Source organism: Chamaea fasciata, unplaced genomic scaffold (assembly GCF_029207755.1).
Source record: "Chamaea fasciata isolate MVZ Bird 193981 ecotype frontalis unplaced genomic scaffold, bChaFas1.0.hap1 SCAF_4, whole genome shotgun sequence".
NCBI classification, from domain to species: Eukaryota; Metazoa; Chordata; class Aves; order Passeriformes; family Sylviidae; genus Chamaea; species Chamaea fasciata.
Window position 1 is genome coordinate 37,183,638 of NW_027094089.1, and position 22,503 is coordinate 37,206,140.

General features: G+C 40.1%; 1 protein-coding gene across 1 annotated transcript in view; it reads left to right on the forward strand.

The window, feature by feature from the left end:
* Positions 1-17,444, forward strand: part of LOC136288317 (transient receptor potential cation channel subfamily M member 6-like) — a 30,215-nt gene extending 12,771 nt beyond the window's left edge. Inside the window, exons 2-7 of the mRNA XM_066181309.1 lie at positions 1,448-1,527; positions 13,366-13,546; positions 13,892-14,105; positions 14,935-15,059; positions 15,850-16,021; positions 17,266-17,444. Coding sequence (XP_066037406.1) covers positions 1,448-1,527; positions 13,366-13,546; positions 13,892-14,105; positions 14,935-15,059; positions 15,850-16,021; positions 17,266-17,444 — 951 coding nt within the window. The remainder of the gene's footprint in view (positions 1-1,447; positions 1,528-13,365; positions 13,547-13,891; positions 14,106-14,934; positions 15,060-15,849; positions 16,022-17,265) is intronic.
* The last annotated feature ends 5,059 nt before the right edge of the window (positions 17,445-22,503 follow it).

The following is a 22,503-nucleotide window of genomic DNA, read 5'->3' on the forward strand; positions in this document are numbered from 1 at the left end:
AGGAGCAGCCCCAAAGAAGCCGAAGGCGAGGCAGAAAAGCGGCCCAGCTTCCGCGAGTGGCAGAGAAAACTCAGGATTCAGGTCGAACCGGTGATAGTAGATTTCCTAGGACTGGATCTCCTTGGCCACAGTGAAACTTCTCCAGCCAGCAACAGCCGTTGTCCGCTCGGCGTGCTTTGCGGCGGCTGAGCTCCTCCAGGAGCGGCAGACACGCGTCTTCTCGAACGCCGGAAAAAGAAAAGCTCGCAGCTGCCTCAAGCTCTGTCTTTTACCTGCGTTATCTCTTCCTTCCACCTTTTGTCTACCTCTTTCTTTCAGTTAAGTACTCTCAAGTATCCAACACTTGGCCTCCTTGGTAACTTGTGGGGAAAAAAATTCTTTAGAGAAAGAAGGAACAAACCTAACCCCCAACAACATGCTACAGAAGTCTTTTACGAAACTAGGAATCAAGAGCTACACTAGAAAAGTCTCCTCTTTTCATTTTTACTTGCCCAGCCCTGAACTCATGGATGACTCTAAAAAAGTGTGAAGTTACAAACTCCCTTTCCTGATGATACAATAATTCTAAAAACCTATGTAAGCCTTAGATTAAGAAATAAATGTTAAGGTTCTGCTGTAAATTTTATATACTAAGTGAAGATTTTATCTGTAAAAATTAAGAATAATTACTTAATTAAGTCCCAGAGATTTTAAAGTTCAGCATCCAACAGTTATTGTTGTTTTCGGGGAATTTGATTCTGATAAACCTGAAGAGAAAGGTTCAAAGATTTCCAGTGCGGTTCTTTGAAAAAAATCTGTGTGCCATAGTGGCTGTTCAGTTTGCTGAGCTGTGACAGGCATCACTGACACAGCATACCAGGAGGCAGTGGAGGAAGCACATCTGTCCTGCACCCTGAGTCTTGGTCTTGGTCCCTGCTTTTGTGTTTCACTCTAGACCTAGTTCAGCAAAATATAACCAGAATGCCTCTCTTCTTGACTATGTGAAGAATAATAAAAGAAGGACTCCACCATCTCTTTCAGGAAAAATGAAGATCTTGCCTTTTTTGACAGATCTTTAGTAAGATTGCAGTTTGCTACTCTTCTGGCAGAAGGAGAGTGCAATTCTTAAAGCATCCTGTCCACTTTCTCTATTGTAAATGTGTTTGACAAAACATCAAAATAATTTTCATGATGGCAATAAATTTAAATATTGATCTTCTTGGGGAATTCTGTAAAGCTTGGAGATGAAGGGCTATGGCTGTTCAGAGCTGTAGCTTCATCTTGTTAGTCTTACATCTAACATGATGGGGATAATTCTATATGCAGAACTACAGAATTATATATTATTCTATATACATAATAACTCCTGGAGAGTTGTCTATGTACAGCCATATTGTCATTATTGAGCAATTTTTGACATCATGTTCCAAAGTTCAGGAATGCATTTATATTTTTAATGTCTTTTTAGCCCCCTAAATCTTGGATTGAAGAGGTCTTCAGTAAAAGAGAATGTGCACACATTATCCCCAGCTCAAAAGATCCACACAGGTAAAACAAGGAATTTCTCCTTTTTTCTGTTACAGTTAAAAAGAATCAGACTAATTTTTTATGGGCATTGTGCTTGGTTTGGATGGTGTTTTGTAGTGCCTCAGTCAATGATTGCTGGTCTATGGGTTTTCATGGATCCCATCACCAGTCTGTTTTAAATTAAACTATTTATTTGAATTGGAAATTGTCAGCAATTAACCTTACTATGCTTCTTAGATTTGTTACTCTCTGTCTGGTAACTAAGACAGGTATGGTATCCAGCTAAGAGACTGAGTTACATGGAGTTACTGGTGCTTCCTCAGAATAATTACTACTGCTGATCTTATCTTCTGATACAGGAATTTCTGGTCATACTGGTGTAGAGTATGAAAAGAGTAAGGAAGTGATCAAATCCTTAACCTGTGTTTTAGCACCTGAGGAAGAAAACATAACTTGGCATTCTGCATTATGTATCTAGTGGATGATGTGGCCTAGATAAATTTGAAGAGATCATGTTCTGAGAATGTAAACTTGTAATTTTGATTATAGGGTTTTGAACACATGGAGAGTGTAGCATACGTAAGATAGATAACTCATCTATGAAATACAGATCTGACATGAAATACGGTCTGAGTTGTGAAATGCCAAACAAATCACTAAAGTTATCCAGTACATTTTCTAGAGGTTAGTGGTGGAGATGACAGTCTGTTTTGTTGTTGATGAGAAATCTTTCACTGTTGAATTGATGTTGTAAAAATAGCATTAAAGCTGTCTTATTTTACACATGCATATATAAACTATCTACCTTTTTATCACAGATGTCCTGCAGGATGCCAGGTGTGCCATAATTTAATCAGGTAAGAGTGCATAAATCTATATGTACTATTTTTATATTGTCCTAGTAATAACAATCCTAGTCAAGGAAGCAATGACAAGAGAAATATCCTTCTTGTTTTATGGTCAGAGCAGCATTTCTAGGGATGTGTTGGAGAATGCTTAGCATAAATATAAGTAGAATGAATTGTGTGATAACCTTTGATTTATTTGCAATAGAAAATTCTACCCAAATACCTTGTGTGTATGATTTTGTTTTAAGCTCCTCCTGAGGAATGAAAGGCAGAAATGTGTCTTTAAATGAGAGTCAATTCCAGCTATATCCCAGATTATATGAAGGAGAGCAAGTCTATAACAGTAGAGAACAGTGAGAATTATGGAAAGAAAAAGATAATGATGGGAGAAGAAAAAGGGTAAAAGAAGCATCCCCAATAATAGGATTTTTGAAGATTTTTAATCCTTTCTGCAGTGAGGATTCTGAGTCTGCTTTTGGGTAGGCAAACAACAAAAATTTCATTACTTCGGTGCTTTTAAAATGTGCTTTTTTTTGGGAAATTGTATTTTGTGACCTGTATTAATTAGTTGTTTTCAATCCACTATTAATCATTCTGATGGTATAACCATACACGTTTTAGTACTGTATATTGATGATAATACATTATCAGTTATTGGAATAAAAAGTTCAACTTTAGTTTGTTTTGTGTTAAAAGCATCTGGTGGCTGAGGCAATCACTGGTGACTAGCAAACTGGTGTCAAGTAGTCCCATAATCTGTGTTAACATGGTTATCTGTCTTTTCATTATGCTTCACATCTCATTTTGCTTCTAAGATCTAAGAGAGTCATGTTTTACAAAGAGTAAGTAAATTACACCCAAAATAAAATTACTGTAACAGCTGATATGCAGAATGGTGCTGGCATTGTAAGGCAACTGATTTGAGTTTCTGTTCAGAAGGTGTGATCTCCTTCTAAGAGAATGGTCTCATGTATATCTTGCTTTAGAGCAGAAGATTAGATACTTAAAGGTTTTTGCAGGTCTTCTGAGAGAAGAAATGCAAAGGGTGTTTTAATGCTTCCTGCTAACCTGTAGATACTCAGCTTGTTATCACAGCTAAAGTTACATTGTCCTTCAAAATATGGTATTTTAATTTCATCTCAATCAAGACCACAGCAGTTCTGTAATTCTCCCCCTCTCCTCCCTCAGAGTGACTATGTTGTTAATTGGTATGGGAAGACCAGTAGTACAAAATTTAACCCACAGAAGTGCAAAACCAAACCAAGATCAGCTTTCACCAAATCAACCTCCTAGTCAAACACAGTTTAGCTGCATAAATGTGAACACAACACTAGGAGAGGGAGGAAGAGAAACAGGAAATGCATGCTTCATTGGATGGAATTTTTTTTTCTTACACCTTTCTCTGTCAAGACATGCTGTATCTTTGTATGTCTTTTATGTTGTAATTGTTTCTTTCAGTTTTCGCTGAGCACTTTCATGCTGTTTAGATTAATATGAATCCAGTCTGTTGGTCTGTCTATGTTTGCAGAATGTGTGTGGGTGTTTAATGAACATTTCAGTCAGCCCTCATCTTACAAGTATGTTTTCCAAATGTTAACTGTTCTTCCTGAGTATCTCAAGGTGTACAGAGAGCTTTGTTCTAGGAAAATTTTTCTGTTCCTAAGAAGGAGAAATTATTTCCATATGATTGTTATAACAGGTTATATTGTATTTATTAGATCAGCAATGAAAGAGGTTTTGGACCTCCTGAGTTCTATAGTTTTCCACAACAGTCAAAGAATCATGTGGATATACTTGATGCCTACTATAATTTGACCTAATATTATAGGCAAATAAAATCTCTTAATGATTTCTTGTGTAGAGAACTTCCAAGGTTTGCAAGGAGTTTGTGAATGGAAACAATTTGTGAATGGGTTATACATCTAATTTGCTAATTTTAAGTAGAATTACTCCATTTAGAAGTTGCTAATCAAATATAAGTAACTTACCAGCACCTTTGTCCATGCTCCCCTGGTGAACTGAAATGGGTCTCCATCTACTCTTCTGTGCAGTTCTCACAAAAACATCCCAAACAGCAGTTAGAATGTACTCACAATATGAGTATTCAGAAGCGAGGAGTCCGTTTCCTGCATCCTTATACATCTGAGATGTTCTTGCAACTTGTCTATATATCTCACCTTTAAGGCTTAATTTTTAGACACAGCTTCTAAATTTCTGCCTGTGAGGACACTGGATATTGTAGTCTGACTCCTGCAGTTACTTTTACATCAAAGTGTAACTTTTTTAGTAGCCTGCTTTATATTACTGATGATGTTCCCACCTTATCTGGTAGCTTGGTGAGGTTTTGAGGCAAAAAAAGACAAAGTCTTTGCAAAGATGCTTTGTATCAATCCATATCCATATATCCATAGGATCACAGAGTAACTCAGGCTGTCAGGGACATGGTCTCTAGTACGCTCTGCCAGGGGGTCAGATGAGGATGCTTCACTCAGTTGTGTGAAACCCCCAAGGATGGAGATGGCCTACCCTCCCCTGTTCCTGACTCCACCACTGGGTTGTTTCCAGAAGGAAAAAAGGTTTCTTCTTATTCAGACTCCCATGTTTCAGCTGTACTGCTGCCTCTCACCCTTCTGCCATGCATCACTGAAGAGCCTATCTATGTCTTCTGCACCCCATCCCATCAGTGCAGGGTGTGTTGTTGGAGCCCCTGAAGCCATCTCTCACCCCAGCAGAACCATCCCATCCAAAAGCCTCTTCTCAGAGACCTAGGGCTCCAGCCCCACAATCTGTCACCAGAACAGTCACTCTGCCCCTGAAGCCTCCTCACTTTGCTGATGTCTCTTCTGTGTTGTGGACTGAAATTGGAGGTGGTACCCAGACAGCGACTGACAAGCACCAAGCAGAGGGGATGGACTCTGCTGTCCCCTGGCCCTTGGGCCGTGTCCCACTCATACCAACCTGGTCACATCTGGCCCTTATTGCTTCCCAGGCATATGGATGACCCTGGCTTAGCCCACCAACACCCAGGGCCATGTACCAGAGCTGCCCCTCCATTCCCTTTCCCCTCCATTCCCTTCATTGCCTTTTCCAGGTTGCAGGTGGACAGTCTGGACAGGAATGACCCTGTACAGACTGTGAGGAACCCTTCCTGGTACTACTGGCCCACCACCCAGTCAGGTCCTCACCTGCCAGCCCTGACATCCCTCCCACACTGTATTGTCACAGCCCAGCAACAGAAGCCTGGCTAGGGCTCTCTCATCCCCACGATTATGTTACAGAAGGTAGTAAGATGGGTCAGACATGACTGATCATTGATCCTTGTTTACTTCTTCCTGTCACTGTCTGCTCTTTCATGTGCCCAGTTGTGTTCTCCAGGTGGTCTCACACCTTGATTTTACCTCAGACTTATGGCCAGATGACAGGCCTGTTTTGATGCATGACATTTAATTTTCTCCAGTTATTTGGAACACCCTGATCTTCACAGCCCTGGAATCTGGCTGTACAAGGTCACCAGCCACCTCCCTCAGCACCCTGGGGTGCTGCCTGATACGTGTATGAAACAACTGCTCCTCTGCTGTTCTGCCTCAAACATCATCTCAGCCTGCTAGTGCCACTCCACCTTGAGTCCTGTCTCCCAGAGTGTAGGAGACACTTCCTTTGCCAGTTTACTTTCGCAGAGCAAAATCACATGTAATTTGCCTGGGTTGAAAAAATGGAGTGCAGACCTAATTTCATGGCTTCTGGGTATCACGAAGTACCCTACTGAAGCAGCTCGCTTCCTGCATTTCCTTTGGGTAGTTTTGGGTTTGGTGTTGGTTGGATGTTTAGTTGGTGGGTTTTAAAAAATCTGTTTCTCTGTCACCAGAGAGTGACACCATTAGTTCTCTCTCATCTCCACTGAAAACTCTCTCTTTTAGAATGTGCATCTCCAGAGTCTTGCAGATGTTTACATCTAACCTGCCCCTAAAGGGACACAGATTACAGCTGATGCCTGAGGCAGTCATTGTGTTTGGGCTGTTGAAGGATGTTTGGTTTCTCAAAAGAGGAAAAGTGAAGAATTTATCTCCATTTCCTAGGGTATAGTAACTTCTGAAAAGTCTAAAGGAGAACTGGGCTGTCAGCTGTCACTATGAATTACACTGAAGTTAATCCTGTAGAAGACACTGAAGCCTTTTGAAGCCTGTGTGAGAGCAGTGATTGAATTTGGAATCTGAGTTATTATTCCAAATGCAAACCTTTAATGCTAACTGAGTTTCTGGTATCTTTCTGTCCTGTTTCTGGCTAGGACAGGGTTAACACTTGCAGAAGCCAACCAGGGGCCTGTCTAGGACCCAGAGGCTTCTCTCTCCTGCCTCAGGTGATTGCCAAGGCTTGGGGAGAAAGGAACTTCTTCTGGGGAGGGGGGTCCCTTCTGGGTCCAGGTAGTGTAGTCTTGTCTATTGTCATGGGCTTTCCCTGTGAATCATTCATTTCTTGTGCCGCTTGTCACCAGTTTGTTGCTGCTGTTCATTTCCTTATCTCGTTGCTGTTTCCAGCAAACTGTTCTTATCTTAACCCACGATCTTTATCTTTTGTGCCTCCAGTTGTCTCCAGCCCAAGCAGAGGGAGAGACAGGGGGAGGAGGAGGAGTGAGCAAACCCTGCATGGTTTGACATGTTTCTGTGGGAACATTAAACTGAGGAATCACAGAATCTCAACGTTGGAAGAGACTTTTAAGATAGAGTCCAACCCAGGCCTAACACCTCAACTAAACCATGGCACTAAGTGCCACATAGTATCTTTTCTTAAACACATCCAGGAATGGTGACTTCACCACCTCCCCAGGCAGATGATTCCTGTACTTTATCACTCTTTCCATTAAAAAATTTTCCTAGTATATAATCTATATTTCCCTTACCACATCTTAAGACCGTGTCCTCTCGTTCTGTCAGTTGCTGCCTGGAGAAGGAGACCAACCACCCCCGGCTACAACCACTCTTCAGAAAGTTGTAGAGAGTGGTAAGGTCACCTCTGAGTCTCCTTTTTTCCAGGCTAAACAACCCCAGCTCCCTCAGCCGTTCCTCACAGGGTTTGTGTTCCAAGCCCCTCACCAGACTTATTGCCTCCTCTGGAAGTGCTCAAGCATCTCAACGTCCTTCCTAAACCATGTAATACCATTCCTAAAACATGACAGCCTTATTTGCCCCTTAATGTTCAGCAGGAGGAGCTGAGGTAACAACTGACCAGTCCAGAGCTGGTTGGAAACAAATTTGATCTCAGTATTTGTTGCAGTAGGTGTGCAGCTACTGGTCACAATGTTAGTAGGTCTGTTCACGTGGCTGTGGTACCCAGTGCTGTGTATGTTACCATGTGTACTCCTTGTAATGCTCTTTTTCTAAGCAGGGGGAAGAATCAAGATTGCTTTGTTCCTGTACTATGTGATATCAGCTTATGGCATCATTGCATCAAGGGCAATGAAGGTCATTGTGATGTGTATTAAGTGTTGCTCTCCTAACCTTATCTTGGGTGCTACTTTGGGAGTCCATTAATAATTGTATCAAGTCCAGGGGAGAACGGGGAGGATGGTTTTCTCCAGCTTTTCATACCCTTTTCCTCCTTCAGGTCTGTTACAACAGCTTTGGAGAATTTTGAATTTCTTTTGGATGTTGAGGAAATCATGGTCTTGTTGCTAAGTCTACCAGTTCCCCCCATATGGTCCTCATCATGGTTAGAGTAAAGAAAAAGATTTCTGGGGGGTTATTCAGAGTTCTGCCCCAAGCGTGGACAATCATGAGTGGTATGCAATGTGGAAGGACATGGGCCGGTATTTGGAAGATTTCTGCAGTGATTTGGAAGTTCACCCCTGAACAACTACAGGATATGATAAAATATATAATGTAAAAATGCTGTGGCAGTTCCAGAGAGGTGTGAAGTAATGCAGCATGCATTACTTCATGATCTTCTTCTTACTGAACACTGCTCAATACTAGAAAGTGCCCTCGGGGGGGGGGACAAGAAAAGCAAAGCGAGAGGCACTGTGGCCACTCAACTGCAGCTGAACCAGAGGAACAGCCAGTGCCAGTACCAGTGGCTCCTACAAATGAAGAAATCCAAGACCAAACTGGTTCACTTAGTAAGGGTTGAAGAGGAAGTAGGGCCCTCATGAAAGGAGGAAAAGGGAGGGCCAGATCCCCTGATCTCTGTCCCTGGGAGAGCTGCAGAGTGTGCAAGAAGATTTCAGCTGCCAGTCTAACCTGGCTGCTCCTGTGCTGCAGTGTCACAGCTCATGATATGAAACTAGATGGTAATGAGGCCAAGCAGCTGGCATCCCTCTCCCAGGATGTGGGCATTGACAAGGGGATTGGGAAGAGGACAGAAGCTCTCAGCCTTTGCAGATGACTCCTGTCAAGTGTGAGAGAGAGGCGCTCTCTCAAGGATGATCTAGTAGTGCACCCAGGCAGGTGTGACACCATGGAGGTAGGTACCCAGTACTGAGAGAACTGGCTGTGCTGGAGGTAATCTCTAGGGATTCAAATAATGTGCAATCCCCTGTAGATCCAGATGAGGTCCAGTGTGCACAATCCATGTGGCAGAAGTTTATACAGAGCACACAATCATCATGCACCAACTCATTGGCATTGATGTCCATGAAAGGAGGAGAACAAACAGTGCTTCAGGTAACTACTGGATTCCAGCAATATGAAAATGATTTTTTTTGTTTCCCTTCCAACTTGCACCTTGTCTGTGGAAGGATTGCCCAAGACTGCCCAAGACTGCAGACAGATTCAAAAGGCTCAAATAAAGTAGAGAGGAAATGTCACATACTCCACCAGTAAGGACCAGAGTCTGCTACTGGGAGCAAGTGGCCGCCTTCAAGAGAGAGGGTGCATACGATGAGGTAACCTGTGGTTTTTATTGTGTGACTGTGGAGAAGACATATGGAAGTGGTATGGAAAATTCTCCTGAAGACCACTTTTGCCACAAACCAAAGTAAGACCAAGGGACCTGCTCAGGAAATTGAATTTTTAGGAGTAAAATGAATGGATGGATGTCATCAGATTCCAATGGATATGGACAACACATTAGTAGCTGTGATCCCAGCCAACCAGCAGGAGAGAAACACAGGCTTTCCTAGGCGTTGTGGGTTTTTGAAGGGTCTGTGTTTAGGATTACAGTCAGATTGAAAGTCCTATTGATCAAGCGACCTGGAAGAAGAATGATTTTAAGTGGGGTCCTGAACAACAAGCTTTTGAGCAAATCAAACTGCAGGCTGGTTATGCTATAGCCCTTAGGTCAAACACAACAGGACAAGATGTGAAAAATGTGTTCTACATTGCAGATGGGTAGAATGGTCCTTTTTGGAGTCTCTAGCAAGATGTGCCTGGGGAGGCTCAAGGATGACCCCTGGGGTTCTGGAGTCAGGGATATTTTTGGTTGAGAAATGGGATTCCCCAATTCAGTGCCCCCACCAGGAATCTCCAAAACCACATGCCTCTCTCTTCCACTCTATCTTCCCCTCTGCCTTTCCACTGCAGTGGAGTGAAGCTGAGAATTGGAGACACAAACAGCAAAATATCATGGTTTCAGATGAGAACAATTTACTGGAAACAGTAATTTGATAAGGAAAAAAAGCAAACTGTAACAGCAACAGTGTTAATTTAAAAAGTGTACAAAAAAAAAAATAGAAGAGTGATCATGCAGAAATGCTCACTGTGGAGCTTGTGACTGAAGCAGGGCCAGCCTCACTGCTCTGTCTCTCTTGGGACTGGCACTACCTGGACCTGTCTCTGGCTTGAAACCAGCTCCCTCCACTAGACTTATTCAACTAGAAATAAGCCCTTCACTCCACAAGAGAGAGAGAGAGAGAGACCTTTACCTCTGCCTCCAGAAATGATGTGAGGTGGTAGAGAGTAACATCTGGGCTCTAGCCATGCCCCATCCCACCATGGACAAAAGCAGGACAGGCATACAAAGGATCTGAGGTCTGCTACACCCCAACTGAGAAAGAGATCCTGGCAGTTTATGAAAGGGTTTCAGCTGCTTCAGAAATTATGAGCCCCGAAGCCCAGCTCCTCCTGGTGCTCTGACTGCCAGTGTTGGATGTTCAAAAGGACAGTCCCTGCCACACATTATGCCACTCATGCTTTATAGAGTAAATGGAGTGTGCTGATGACATTGAACAGCAAACCCCAGTTTCCCAGGAATCAGTAACTGGCCCAAAGAAAAAAATTTTGGATTTTTGTCAGAAAAGGACAAAGAGGAGGTGACGCATCCTGAGGAGGTCCCGCCATATAATCAGCTACCAGCAAATGAAAAGTGGTACACTCTCTGACGCTTCCTGTTGTGTTGGAGGGGCACACCAAAAATGGGAAGCTGCTGCATGGAGTCCTACATGGCAAATCACAGAAACTATGGAGGGACAAGGTGGATCAAGTCAGGTTGCAGAGCTGAAAGTATTTCAGCTGGCTTTAAATATCACTGTATGAGAGAAATGGCCAGTGCTCTACCTGTGTATTGACTTATGAATGGTAGCAAATGCTCTGTAGGGGTGGCTTGAGTGGTGGAAAAAGATAAATAGGCTGTGCAGAGGTAAACCCATCCAGGCTGCTGAACTGTGGAAAGACATCACTGCCTATGTAGAGAAGCTGGCTGTAAAAGCACATCGTGTAGATACACACACCCACACGCGCGTGCACACACACACACACACACACACACACACGAGATGTGCTGCTGAGGAACATCAAAACAATGAACAGGTGGATTGGGCTGCCAGGACTAAAGTGTCTCCTGATTGAAGTGTGACCTGGACTGGCAGCAGAAGGGTGAATTATTCCTGGCTCATTGGGCCCATGACACCTCAGGTCATGAGAGAAGAGATGCAACAATACAGATGGGCTTGTGATAGAGGGATGCACTTAACCATGGAGACTATTTCCCAAGTGATCCGTAACTGTGAAACATGCACTCTTATCAAGCAGGCCAAGTGAGTAAAACCTCTGTGGTATGGGGGAGGATGGTACAATTATAAATGTGGAGAGACCTGGCAGATCAATTCCATAGACCCCTGGTCCAGAGAGCACAGTATAGAGTGGGTGTCTTGTTTCCTGTCATCACCAGCCTCTGTGAAAATTAAATGATACCGCGGACTGTTAAAACCACAGTCCAAATCAGTGGGTGGTAGAACCTTCAAACATTGAGATCTGCATTTAGGTAGGTCTGGTTGGCTAATACCACAGACTCTGCCAATTGAGCTTGCCCTGCCCAATCAAAACCTTCATGTAGTTTAGAAGGGTAGAAATGGATAAAGTCGCCATGGTGCATATGAGGAATATATTTGGGAAGTCAGTTTGGATTAATCCTGTCTCAAGCAAAAGTAAACCCACCCATGGGAATGTTTTGGTTCAATAACCTGGGTATGCTTGGTGGGTAACACAGAAGGACTGTAAAACACAATGTGTACCTGGAAGGGGATTTGATTTTTGGGTGAGAACAGTCTGTAATATCAAGCTGTGTATGTATTGCTGGTTGCTGAATGACACTGGCACTGTGTGCCAAAACTACCATGGGAGGTTATGACGACTCCAGTGAGTCTGGACTGCTCCAGATACACCACCCGTGAGCTCATTATGCAGCTTGCAACCACCTGACAGCACACCAGCCCCTCTGCTCTGGAAGACATCCAGAGCAGATAGAACTAACAGTCATGGACTCAATGAACTCAACAGACATCTCAGAGGGACATCCATTGACTAAGATATCTAATCTTGTCCGCGCACAGGCGCGCATGTGTGTGTGTGTGTGTGTGTGTGTGTGTGTGTGTATGTATGTATAAATATAACTGGAAGGTGTATGATTTGGTCTTGAGGTAGATGATATAGAATAATGGGTGAAAAATGTCCTTGTTCCAGATTGGACAGGGTTATTTTTTGCAGTAGCTGGGAAGGGACATGGCTAGGACCTAGGGATTATTCTCTACCATGCCTCATCACTGCTGGAGGAAAGGGAAATCTCTTCCAGGGAGAATCACAGAATATGCCGAGTTGGAAAGAATCCACAGCGACCGTTGAGTCCAACTCCTGGCCCTGACAGGACTTTTCCCAAGAGTCTTATCATATGCTGAAAAGGTCCCTTCTGGGTTGGGCAAGGGAGTGACCAAGAGAGTGATTAGGTACTGTCTGTTGTTGAGGGGTTTCTGTGTGAAATGTTCATTTCCTGTGCTGTCTGTTATTAGCATTGTTGGTGTTACTGTTTGTTCTCTAATCTCATTGGTGTTTCCAGTAAATGGAAATGGATTGTTCTTATCTCATTCTGTGATCTTAACCTTTTGTGCCTCCCATTCTTCTCTCCAGTGCACTGCAGGGAGAAGGGAAGAGAAAGGGGTGAATGAGTGAGTGGTGTGTGGCTTGGAGAATCTCAGTGGAAGCATTAAACTGAGGAGTACCATACCAAACCATGACAATCTCCCTCAATACTGTACTTCAATCCACGTATTTTGTATATGCACTTTGCTGGCTTCCACGGGTGACCCTGAAATGCCCCTCCTGATTGTTGAGGATAACTCCTAGATCTTTCTTTAGTACATAGAATAACTGGCAGTAATACTCATAGCAGACCTCAGTGTTCTACAACGTTCCTCTGAAGTGGAAAATGTAAGACCAGTAAATCCAAGCTACATTGCTTAGGTCAGAATTTCTGTGTGGGACTCTCAAACTGTTACAGAATCCCACTGAATCAGAGCATGGTTTGGATTGGAAGGGACCTTTGAAAACTATCTAATCCAACTGCCCCAACTGTTATTAGTGTTCCTCAGGTAGAGAACAGATTCTATACCCAACTAAACATAATTAAGATATAATTCAATGTTATTTTGCTATTGTTGCAATTTTTTTTCCACATGGTTAATTTTTACTGCATTCCATGAGAGATAATTGCAGTATTTTTCTTTGCAGGAAGTTATGTGGGCTATAGACACGTAAAATTATGTTCCAGTGAGTTTGATATAAAATAATGTCTGTATTTTTAATGTGAGGTGTTGCTGTGGAAGGCTGATTGGAGAACACCCAGGAATAGAATGCAGCTGGCCTGTTTATCAGGCTGGTTCACAGGGCGATGGTGGAGAATGGTCTGTGCAAAACCACACAAAGATGAGTCCAACAGATGCATTTGGTGCAATCAATTTTCAAGATGGAGACCACACTTACCATGCCAAGGTAATAGGTGCTGTGTCTATATGTTTGACTTATTTTTGTAATTTCAGAATAAGAAAAGAAAGGTAAAAATTGGATTGAGTGCATATCAGATTGATTGTTTTAAAAGGGTAGGGGAATCTAAAAGTAAACCAGGTTAAAATGTGTGTATATTTTTATGTTGAACTTCACTGTGATTAGGGATATGCTGTCTATATTGCTCATGTGCTATCATGTTAGGGTAGTAAAGAGCTCTAAACCTTCACAAGATCTACAAGACATTAATTCTTAGAACTTTTTGATGTGTTGCAGTTTCTTCTCCTGAAGTATTTAAAAGATGTTTATTTTACCCATTATTTTCCTTTCCAGTATATTAGACTTTCTTATGATAGCAATTTGGATCAGCTGTTGCACCTGATGGCTAAAGAATGGCAGATGGAATTGCCAAAGCTACTGATCTCTGTTCATGGAGGCATTCAAAATTTCAAGCTTCCCTCAAAGGTCAAGCTGGTTTTTAGCAAAGGGCTGGTGAAGGCAGCTGAGTCTACAGGAGCATGGATAATTACAGAAGGCATCAACAGCGGTAGTGTTATCACTTTTCTTTGTTTCCATTTTTCTTTTGGTAGTTTTTCCCTGCATAACAGCATCTACATTTAGGTGAAATAGAGTGAAACTGTTTGAAATATGTTAACAAAAAACGAAGCCATTTTTATATAATGAGCAGTGCATAATTCAAAGAGTGGGATCATGTTCATTTACTGTTGACAGGCATTAAGAATATTTTAATTAAAGAGCAGAGTATTCTCTGTGTAATAAGAAACACTGCATATAGCCAGAACTTACTTGCAGTAAATTTATCTGCTTCATTAAAAGAAAGCTTAATTAAAATAAAGGTTCTGTGGACTATGTTTAGTGTTTTTGAAACAATTTTCAAAGCTCGATTTAACTTGTGTTTTATAATTGATAATGTTTTGAATCAGGATAATCAATTATTTAGCCTATTAGTACCTGAAAATCCTTTTAGACTATTCTCCAAAACTCAGAGGCATCAGTAAACTGTGAAACTGAAAGTTTTACTTCTTTAACTGTTATTCAGTCTGATGGTCTTACAGAAGAACTGTCCTAGGCATTCATATAACTAATGAAGTTTTATGGATGTGAAAACCACCATTAGCAATGTGTGATAGTATTATTAATTAGAAATATGTGCTGAGTTTGAAGCAGTGGTACATTACAGCTGAGTTGTGAAATGTACATCGAATATACAAGCTGGGGATGATGTTCTGGTTTTGATTGAAACATAACTACAGTACAAATTAAGTACTGTACAAAATAAGTGCAAAACCTTTCTCAGTGTCTTGTAGCAGGTCTCTGAATATAGAAGAAAAATTGTAATTTAATTATCTGTTTAGGAGTGTCCAGACACGTGGGGGATGCACTGAAAGGCCGTGCCTCACCACACCTGAGAAAGATCTGTGCTATTGGGATTCCTCCATGGGGCATCATTGAGAATCAGAGGGATCTCATTGGAAAAGATGTGAGATGGATGCATTTTAATAATAAAAGCCTTCATGTTCATGGGGTGTTAGGATTTTCTTGCATACTAGATTTTCTTCTAGATTAACTTCATTAGTTTGATATTTTTTCACTATTATAGAGGTTTAGATTTTACTCAGCAACAGTTTTGTGGCATGTTGAGGCATTGTATTTTGCTTTTTGTGTATAAATGAATAGCTTTGAAATACTTCTCTTCTTAACAGGAAATTGCCATTCCTATTTTAAATTTTGTAATTATGTAGGCAACTCTCTTGTGGTTGTAAATGACGTTTTTCTGTATTAGGATTCAGAATGACCAGTCAGGTTAGTAACGTACACAAATAAGCTATTAATATGGGAATTATTTTATTCACAGTCTATTTTATATTCATAAACTGTGACCTTATATGAGGGCATAATCTACTCAAGTGTCTAAAAACGCTTAGGTAGTAAGGTGAAATCATTCCTGATAAATGTTAGCTCATGCATTTTTAATGGGAATACAACCCAGGAAAACTACCCCATGGTGTTCCAACTGTTTCAAAGAATGTCAGGCAGTGACTATAAGGATTGCAAACTTAATCAGAAGTGTTTTCTGAGGTATTAATTATGGGTTTGTTGCTGTTAAGAATCAAATGTCTGAGTAGATCAAAAAGTAGATCAAAAGATCAATGATGGAGAATTTTGAACAGCCACACTGTGATGAAGAAATATATACAAGTATGGGAAGAAACATAAATGGTAGTATTTTGTTGGTTTCTTTGAGGACATTTTTATTTTATTTTTCTCAGGTAGTTTGCCTGTACCAGACTCTTGGTAACCCACTCAGCAAGCTGAGTACGCTCAACAGCATGCATTCTCATTTTCTAATGGCAGATGATGGGACAGTAGGCAAGTATGGGAATGAAATGATGCTCAGGAGGAATTTGGAGAAGTACATATCACTTCAAAAAATACACTCAAGTGAGTATTGCTGTGGTCAGCTTTATGACGGAAAAACCTATCCTAAAAGATGGAGAGGTACTTGATATTTCATGTTACATATTGTACATCTCGATTCGCCATAGCTTTCACTGAGGTCAAATGTTATTAATTGCATGTGTCTTGAACTCTAAAACTCAGGAAAATGAAAAGAACAACATTTTTATAAAGCATTATGCATTTGGATGAACTCACATATGAGTTTCCTAGTTGTAGAGACATCTAAACCACTGAGATTATTTAGTAGATACTGAGCATTTGCTCACTTCACAGTTTTATATGGTAACTATTTCACCCCTGGTTACTTCCCCTGCACTTTGTGAGATGGAAAGATTGTTACAGTCAGTGGAATTCAAATCCTTATTACCATGTTAACTACTTTTGCCGTCATCACTCTTCTCTGTTGCAAGAGAAGACTGTGACCTCCTCAAGTGCAGCAACAGAGTGGTTGCAAAAGTAAAACCTTTAGCAAATGTTTGACAGATTGCATAACTTCCACTGTTTATTTATAGAATAAATGAGTTATACTAAAGAAATAATTAAATACATATTTGTTACATCGACAATTATTTCCTTTTATGGACTAGATTCCACAAATTATTTGTGGAAGTTCACTCTTACCTAGTCATTCAGATCTTGAGGTATGTTAGAAAGACATTACTATTATGATGTTGATGTTGCTTCCTTTATCTGCTCACATTATAGAATTGACAAACTTAGAAACAGACCCAATTTTTAACACGTTCATCTATAGAGCTTCTTACTCAGACTCTCAGAGCATTTGCAAGTCAGGCTTTCACTTTCATTTTTTTTTGCATTGTACTTGAAATCCTTTTCTGTTTTTTAAAAAAACCTCTCCTGCTTCTGTAATGCTTGAAAGAGTCTCTGAAGAAATACCTGATTACTTTTCTATGTGTTGGTAAATATGTGGATATTGAACATGTTTCAAATGCCCTTGCATGTGACAACTATTATAAAGGAAAGAGAGATATTTAGAAGGATTTTTTTTCTGATGCTTAGTTTTTTCAGTAGTTTTTCGTGGTCTTTTTGATCTGGCTGAAGAAGTTTTCTGAAAGTCCTAAAAGATGTATGTCAAATTACAGATGGTGAAGGCATGATTTCCTCTCCATTGAACCATGTATAAGTATTTTTTTCCCAGAGGTTTTGACTTCTGTGTGTGTGTGGCTGAGATCTGTCTGTAACTGGTTAGGTATGTTTTGGAACAGGGATGGGCCAAGGTGTACCCATAGTCGGGCTGGTGCTGGAAGGAGGCCCTAGTGTGATCTTGATGGTGTGGGAGTACGTGAGGGCCAGTCCAGCAGTTCCAGTGGTGGTCTACGAGGGCACTGGCAGAGCTGCAGATATCCTGGCATTTACCCACAAGCACACAGGTGATAAGGGGTGAGTAGTTACATAATGCAGCTCCTCCTTGGTCTGTTGTGCTGGCAGGCACCTGGAAACCCGTCTCAAAGCTGCTGAGATAATTTCTAATGCTCCCAGTAATGGTGCTGCTCTGGTCTTTTGCCAGCTTCAATTTCTCCGATGGGAGACAGAACTTCTTTCTTCCCTGCCTCAAACTAGTGCTGAAATAATTAGTCTGCCACATTTACTATTGTTTTTTTGAAGAGGAAAAACTGCATGTTGCTACTCTGAGTTATGAAATTTCTCATGTTTGGTGGGAGGCACTCATGGATGACCCCCAGAGTATTTGCTATTTTTTCAGTTCAGCCATGTCTCCGGCTATCAATATTCTGTATGTGGGCTTGGATTTGGATTGTGCAAAACTTTTCAGACTAGAGCTGGGGTTCATCGCTGTAAGAGCCTCAGTCTGCAGTAAAAAGTAGACTAAGCTTCCTCATCTTTGGATTTGGGTTACTCAGTGGTAGCCCAGATTTGTCATCCTTGTCAAGGTGTCTATGTCTCCACCAGTCCAGTCTCAGCTTCAAGCTCTATTTAACCTATGCTGGTGAAAATTTTGCATCCAACCTGGACATAAAAATATATGTTTGTATAGTCAATTAATATTATATGTGAAATTTTTTCAAACTCAAAGAGCTTTTTAGATAAAAAATTGAATTTTAAAGACGTGCCTTGCATTCACTCCCATTTAAGAAAATTAACTATTTAATAAATTTTATATGCTAATTGTTTACTTATTGTCTTTTCTAATATACTTTTGGATATGTAGTATTTACCCCTAGTGTGTTGTTTGAGAACTTTTTTTTTCACTTGCTTTTTTCCCTTATTTATGATATTTTTAAAAAATCCTTCCATTAAAAGAAAGGGAAATATGAATGGAAAGGTTAAGAGAAAGACAAAAAAAGAGGAAAAAATGGGAAAGATATGAAGCCTAATGTATAAATTGTAAGGAATTTCATTTTAGGCTTATTTTGTTATTGAGAGAAAGAAAAATCACTTCCAGTGACTTTTAGCACTATGTTCACAGAAAATACTTTGAAAATTCTTAACTTACTCATGTGTTTTATTTTCAATAGTAAATATCTATGTCAGAAAAAAATGCATATGTGATTAATAAATTATATGTGGGATAACTTGGCTTTGTGTTGAAAGAAGGTTTAAGCCAACAAAGAAGTAGGGGAAAAAAAGACATTTCTTCTACATTTCATCTTTTCTGAAGTGTCATTTGGGTGGGTAAGAAGTATCTAAAATATAATTGTTATTGATTATATGTCTGTTTTCCAGAGATCTGTGCCCTCAGGTAAAGGAGGAGGTCTTAATGATGATTCAGAACACATTTAGGTTGGAACAGAAACAGTCCAGTCATCTATTTCATGTTTTGATGGAATGCATGGAACACAGAGAGTCTGTGAGTAGGGTTCATCTGCTGGGTTTAGGCAGTCGTCATTTCCTCTTACCTTTTTTGCTCTTTCTCGGATGGGTTGACATGTGCACATGTGTTATACCTTATGTAAAGATAACACAAATGTGTCTGTGCCAATTTCTACATCGAGTAGCTCTACAGTGCCTGTTTAATTAACTTCTCAAGTTCCAGTTACAGCCATTGTTTATGAAATGAGAGCCTTTCTGATTTTAGTAAAAGACCAAATATCTTTGTTTTCATGAGAAATATTAAATAATCCCTATATTTTTTTCTTCTCTAGCAGAGTCTTATGTATAATTAAGAAGGGTTTCCTTCCATTCTTCTGTTTACAAAAAAATTGTGCTAGAACTTGTCTCTGAAACACCAGTAGTTACTGGAAATCCCCTCCATCCCTCCAGCTGCTGGCCATGCACTCGAGCAAACCATATTGGCTCTCACCGATCACCTTCTTATTTTCCGTGTGCCTTAGCATAGTTTCCACAAGGATCTGCTCCATGGTTGTGCTGAAACTGATTGGCCTGTAGTTTCCCAGGTCTTTCTGTATAGCCTTTTTAAAAATGGTAGTTATGTTTCCCCTTTTCCAGTTACTTTGCCAGTCTGTCACAACTTTTCAAGTATGATGGAGTTCCCAGTATGTAGGCAAATAATGATAATTGTACTAATAATCACTAAAATGGAAATTACCCAATACATTTTTAGTATTTTTTGTTTTACTTTATTTGAATGTCTGCTTTCTAGTTGAAAACTGAGTGAATATCAACATGTTGCATTTTTGCATTTCTCAGGTTTAAAGGTTAACCAAAAGGAAACAGTCTGATGTAGACTCATGCAGTATATTTATTACAGTTTTCCTGGGGTGCCATTGCATTAAAATCCAAAATGGTGCACTTTCTGTCTGAAACAAAGGAAAATTGTGTCTGGACCCTTGCCATTATTTGTGTTGAAATGTGTGTGATTTAATCTACCATCACCCATACAAAGAAGAAATAACTACAGACTTCTCTGCCTCACCTCAAATAGTATACTTCTGCAATTCTAACAGATCACTGTGTTTGATGCGGAGTCAGAAGACGAGCAGGACATTGATTTGGCAATTCTGACAGCACTCTTGAAAGGTATTGAAAAATACCACCTGTCTTTGTCTGGCATACAATCTCACTGACTCATCTTTTCAAAGTATGGGAGTAACATAAATGTGTGAAAACTGATAGATCCCTTACCTGCCTTAGGTACAAATATGTCTGCTTCAGATCAGCTAGATTTGGCATTGGCCTGGAACCAGCTAGATATTGCCAAGAAACACATACTTGTTTATGGACAACACTGGAAGGTACTGTTACCTGTTCTTACTGTGTCTTTACACTTTATTTGATGACTAATTTTTCATGATTTGCTTTTGTCAAGCTTTAAATAAGGAATAGTTTGATGATTACACTCAGTCTTCTGTAATCTGCTTTGATTTTGGAGGGGCATAATCCTTAAAATAGTAAAGCATTCAACTACACAGTGCATCAGATCACATTTGTTTTTCCAGAGAAGAGATGTTGTCTAAAATTCCTTTTGGTTTTGCTGTGAGCTTTTCCAAGTATTTTCAGTGATACTTCTGGATATGTATTTTTCAAGCCTGTGTTGGCAATCAGTGGTGGTTAGGGGTATTTAATTGTAGCCTAGAATACTCTTTTCTCCAAAGATATAAACCCTAAAGGGATGTTGTAACAATTTTCCTGGCCCTAGACAGAAACACAGAAATCCCAGTGTAAATCACGGGGTTAAAAAAAAAGTAACGTCATTATTTTAGGTATTGTTACTGAGGAGTAGCTGAAATGAGGGAGTTATGATCCAATTATAAGAGATGTCTCTGCTCAGCTTAAGGTGTAAAAGAGACCATATGTGAAGTCAAATGTAGAGATTTTTTTTAGCAGTAAATATGATGTATGAGAAGGGGGAGAAAAAGAAAGTGAGAGAGGTTAAACAAAAAATACCACCCTAGGGTTTCCTGCAGTGTCCTTTTGGTTCTTCTCCCTGGTCTTCAGAGGTCCTGGAGTTGTTCTTCTGGAGGTACCACTTTTATACACTCTAAGTCCCAGATACTCACAGGAGGTGATGTTCCCATATGGGAAATCCATTGCAGACGATAGGTCAACTAAAATTTTTTTGTGGGTGTCACTGCTGAAATTCTGGTAGAGTTCTGATTTTAGTCCGCAGAGTAATTACCTTGATTCCACTTTTTCTGCTGTATTTTTTCATGTTATTATTGTACTTCTGTTATATTTGTCCTTACAAAGTTCTAACTGTATTGACATGTATTATTAATAATAATTTGCGTATTTCATATCTACTATCTACAATGCTGATGTCAAAGGGGCTGATTAGGTGTACTTCAGTTGTCTGGAAACTTAGGTGAATACCACAGTGTGCTGACAATTTACCGCTACCACTTTATGGGAGGTTTCTATTATCTTTTCTACTGATACTTCAGTTTGACACAATTCCTCAGATTTTTCTGCCATAAAAAAGAACTTTGATGCAGGACTTTCCCAGCCTGTTCTGTTGTAAGCAGTAAGGCAACAAATTAGTTTGCTCTGTCTACAAAACCCTTAAGTGTTTCTTTTGTACCTGGTCATCCTCTGTCCTTACAGATCCACTGACAGTCCCCCTACTCCCACTACTCTGCTTTTGGTATGTTTGAAAAAAAATCGATGTATCTATTTCAGAACAATGTTCAGCACTATTTTGAAAGAAAAGCTATTGTCAAATAATAATTGTGTTCTCCTATTCAAATAAGATTTAAAGATCTCATAATAAACAAGCCTCACATCTCTTGCTGCCTCTCCAAGCAAAAATTAGGATGGCATATACTCCTGAATGTTTTCCTTTTCTAAGCAGGGAAAAAAACCCACTATCTTTTTCATGCACTGAAAAGAAAAAAAAAAAAAAAAAAAAGAAGAAAAACAAGAAAAAAAAGAAAAAAAAAAGGATGGTTTTAAAACTTCCTTTAACTTAGTTTCTTTCTTAATTAAAGTGAGGCAATCCACCCACTGTCAGGTACTGCCAGACCTGCAACTGTCAGGGGCTACAGCTTCTGCAGTGTTATTGCAGTTGTGTGTTCAAATTTTGAGTTACATATTTAAGAAGCAGTTTTTAGGAGATTGTCTGTGGACTCTTATTGTATTTCTATATACTTAAGTGTTTCAAGGAGACATGTACAATTATGCCATGTATCATGGCCATTTCTTTTCAGAACTCTAGTTTTGGAAGTTTAGAAGGTAGAGGTTATAAACAGCTGTGGCTGTGTTTCTGTTTAGATGTCAACTCTACCTCAGATACCAAAGAACACCATTCTAATAGTTACCAAAGAGCTGCTGACCTCCTCAGACACACTGCTAGCTCAAGGACTGTTAAAAGAATTTTAATGCAAAAATGGCCAGTCACTCTCAGATATTTCTGGAAGAAAACCCAATCAATCAGGATCAGTGCAAAACTTTTCTTTTTACTTGTAAGACTTCTTTAACATTTATTGGTCATCTTGTAACCTAATTTCTGTCAAACCTCAATATAGACATGTAAGGTACTATTTTCAAGTTAGCATTAGCACCTGCCCCGTTAGTGTTCCAGCCTCCTC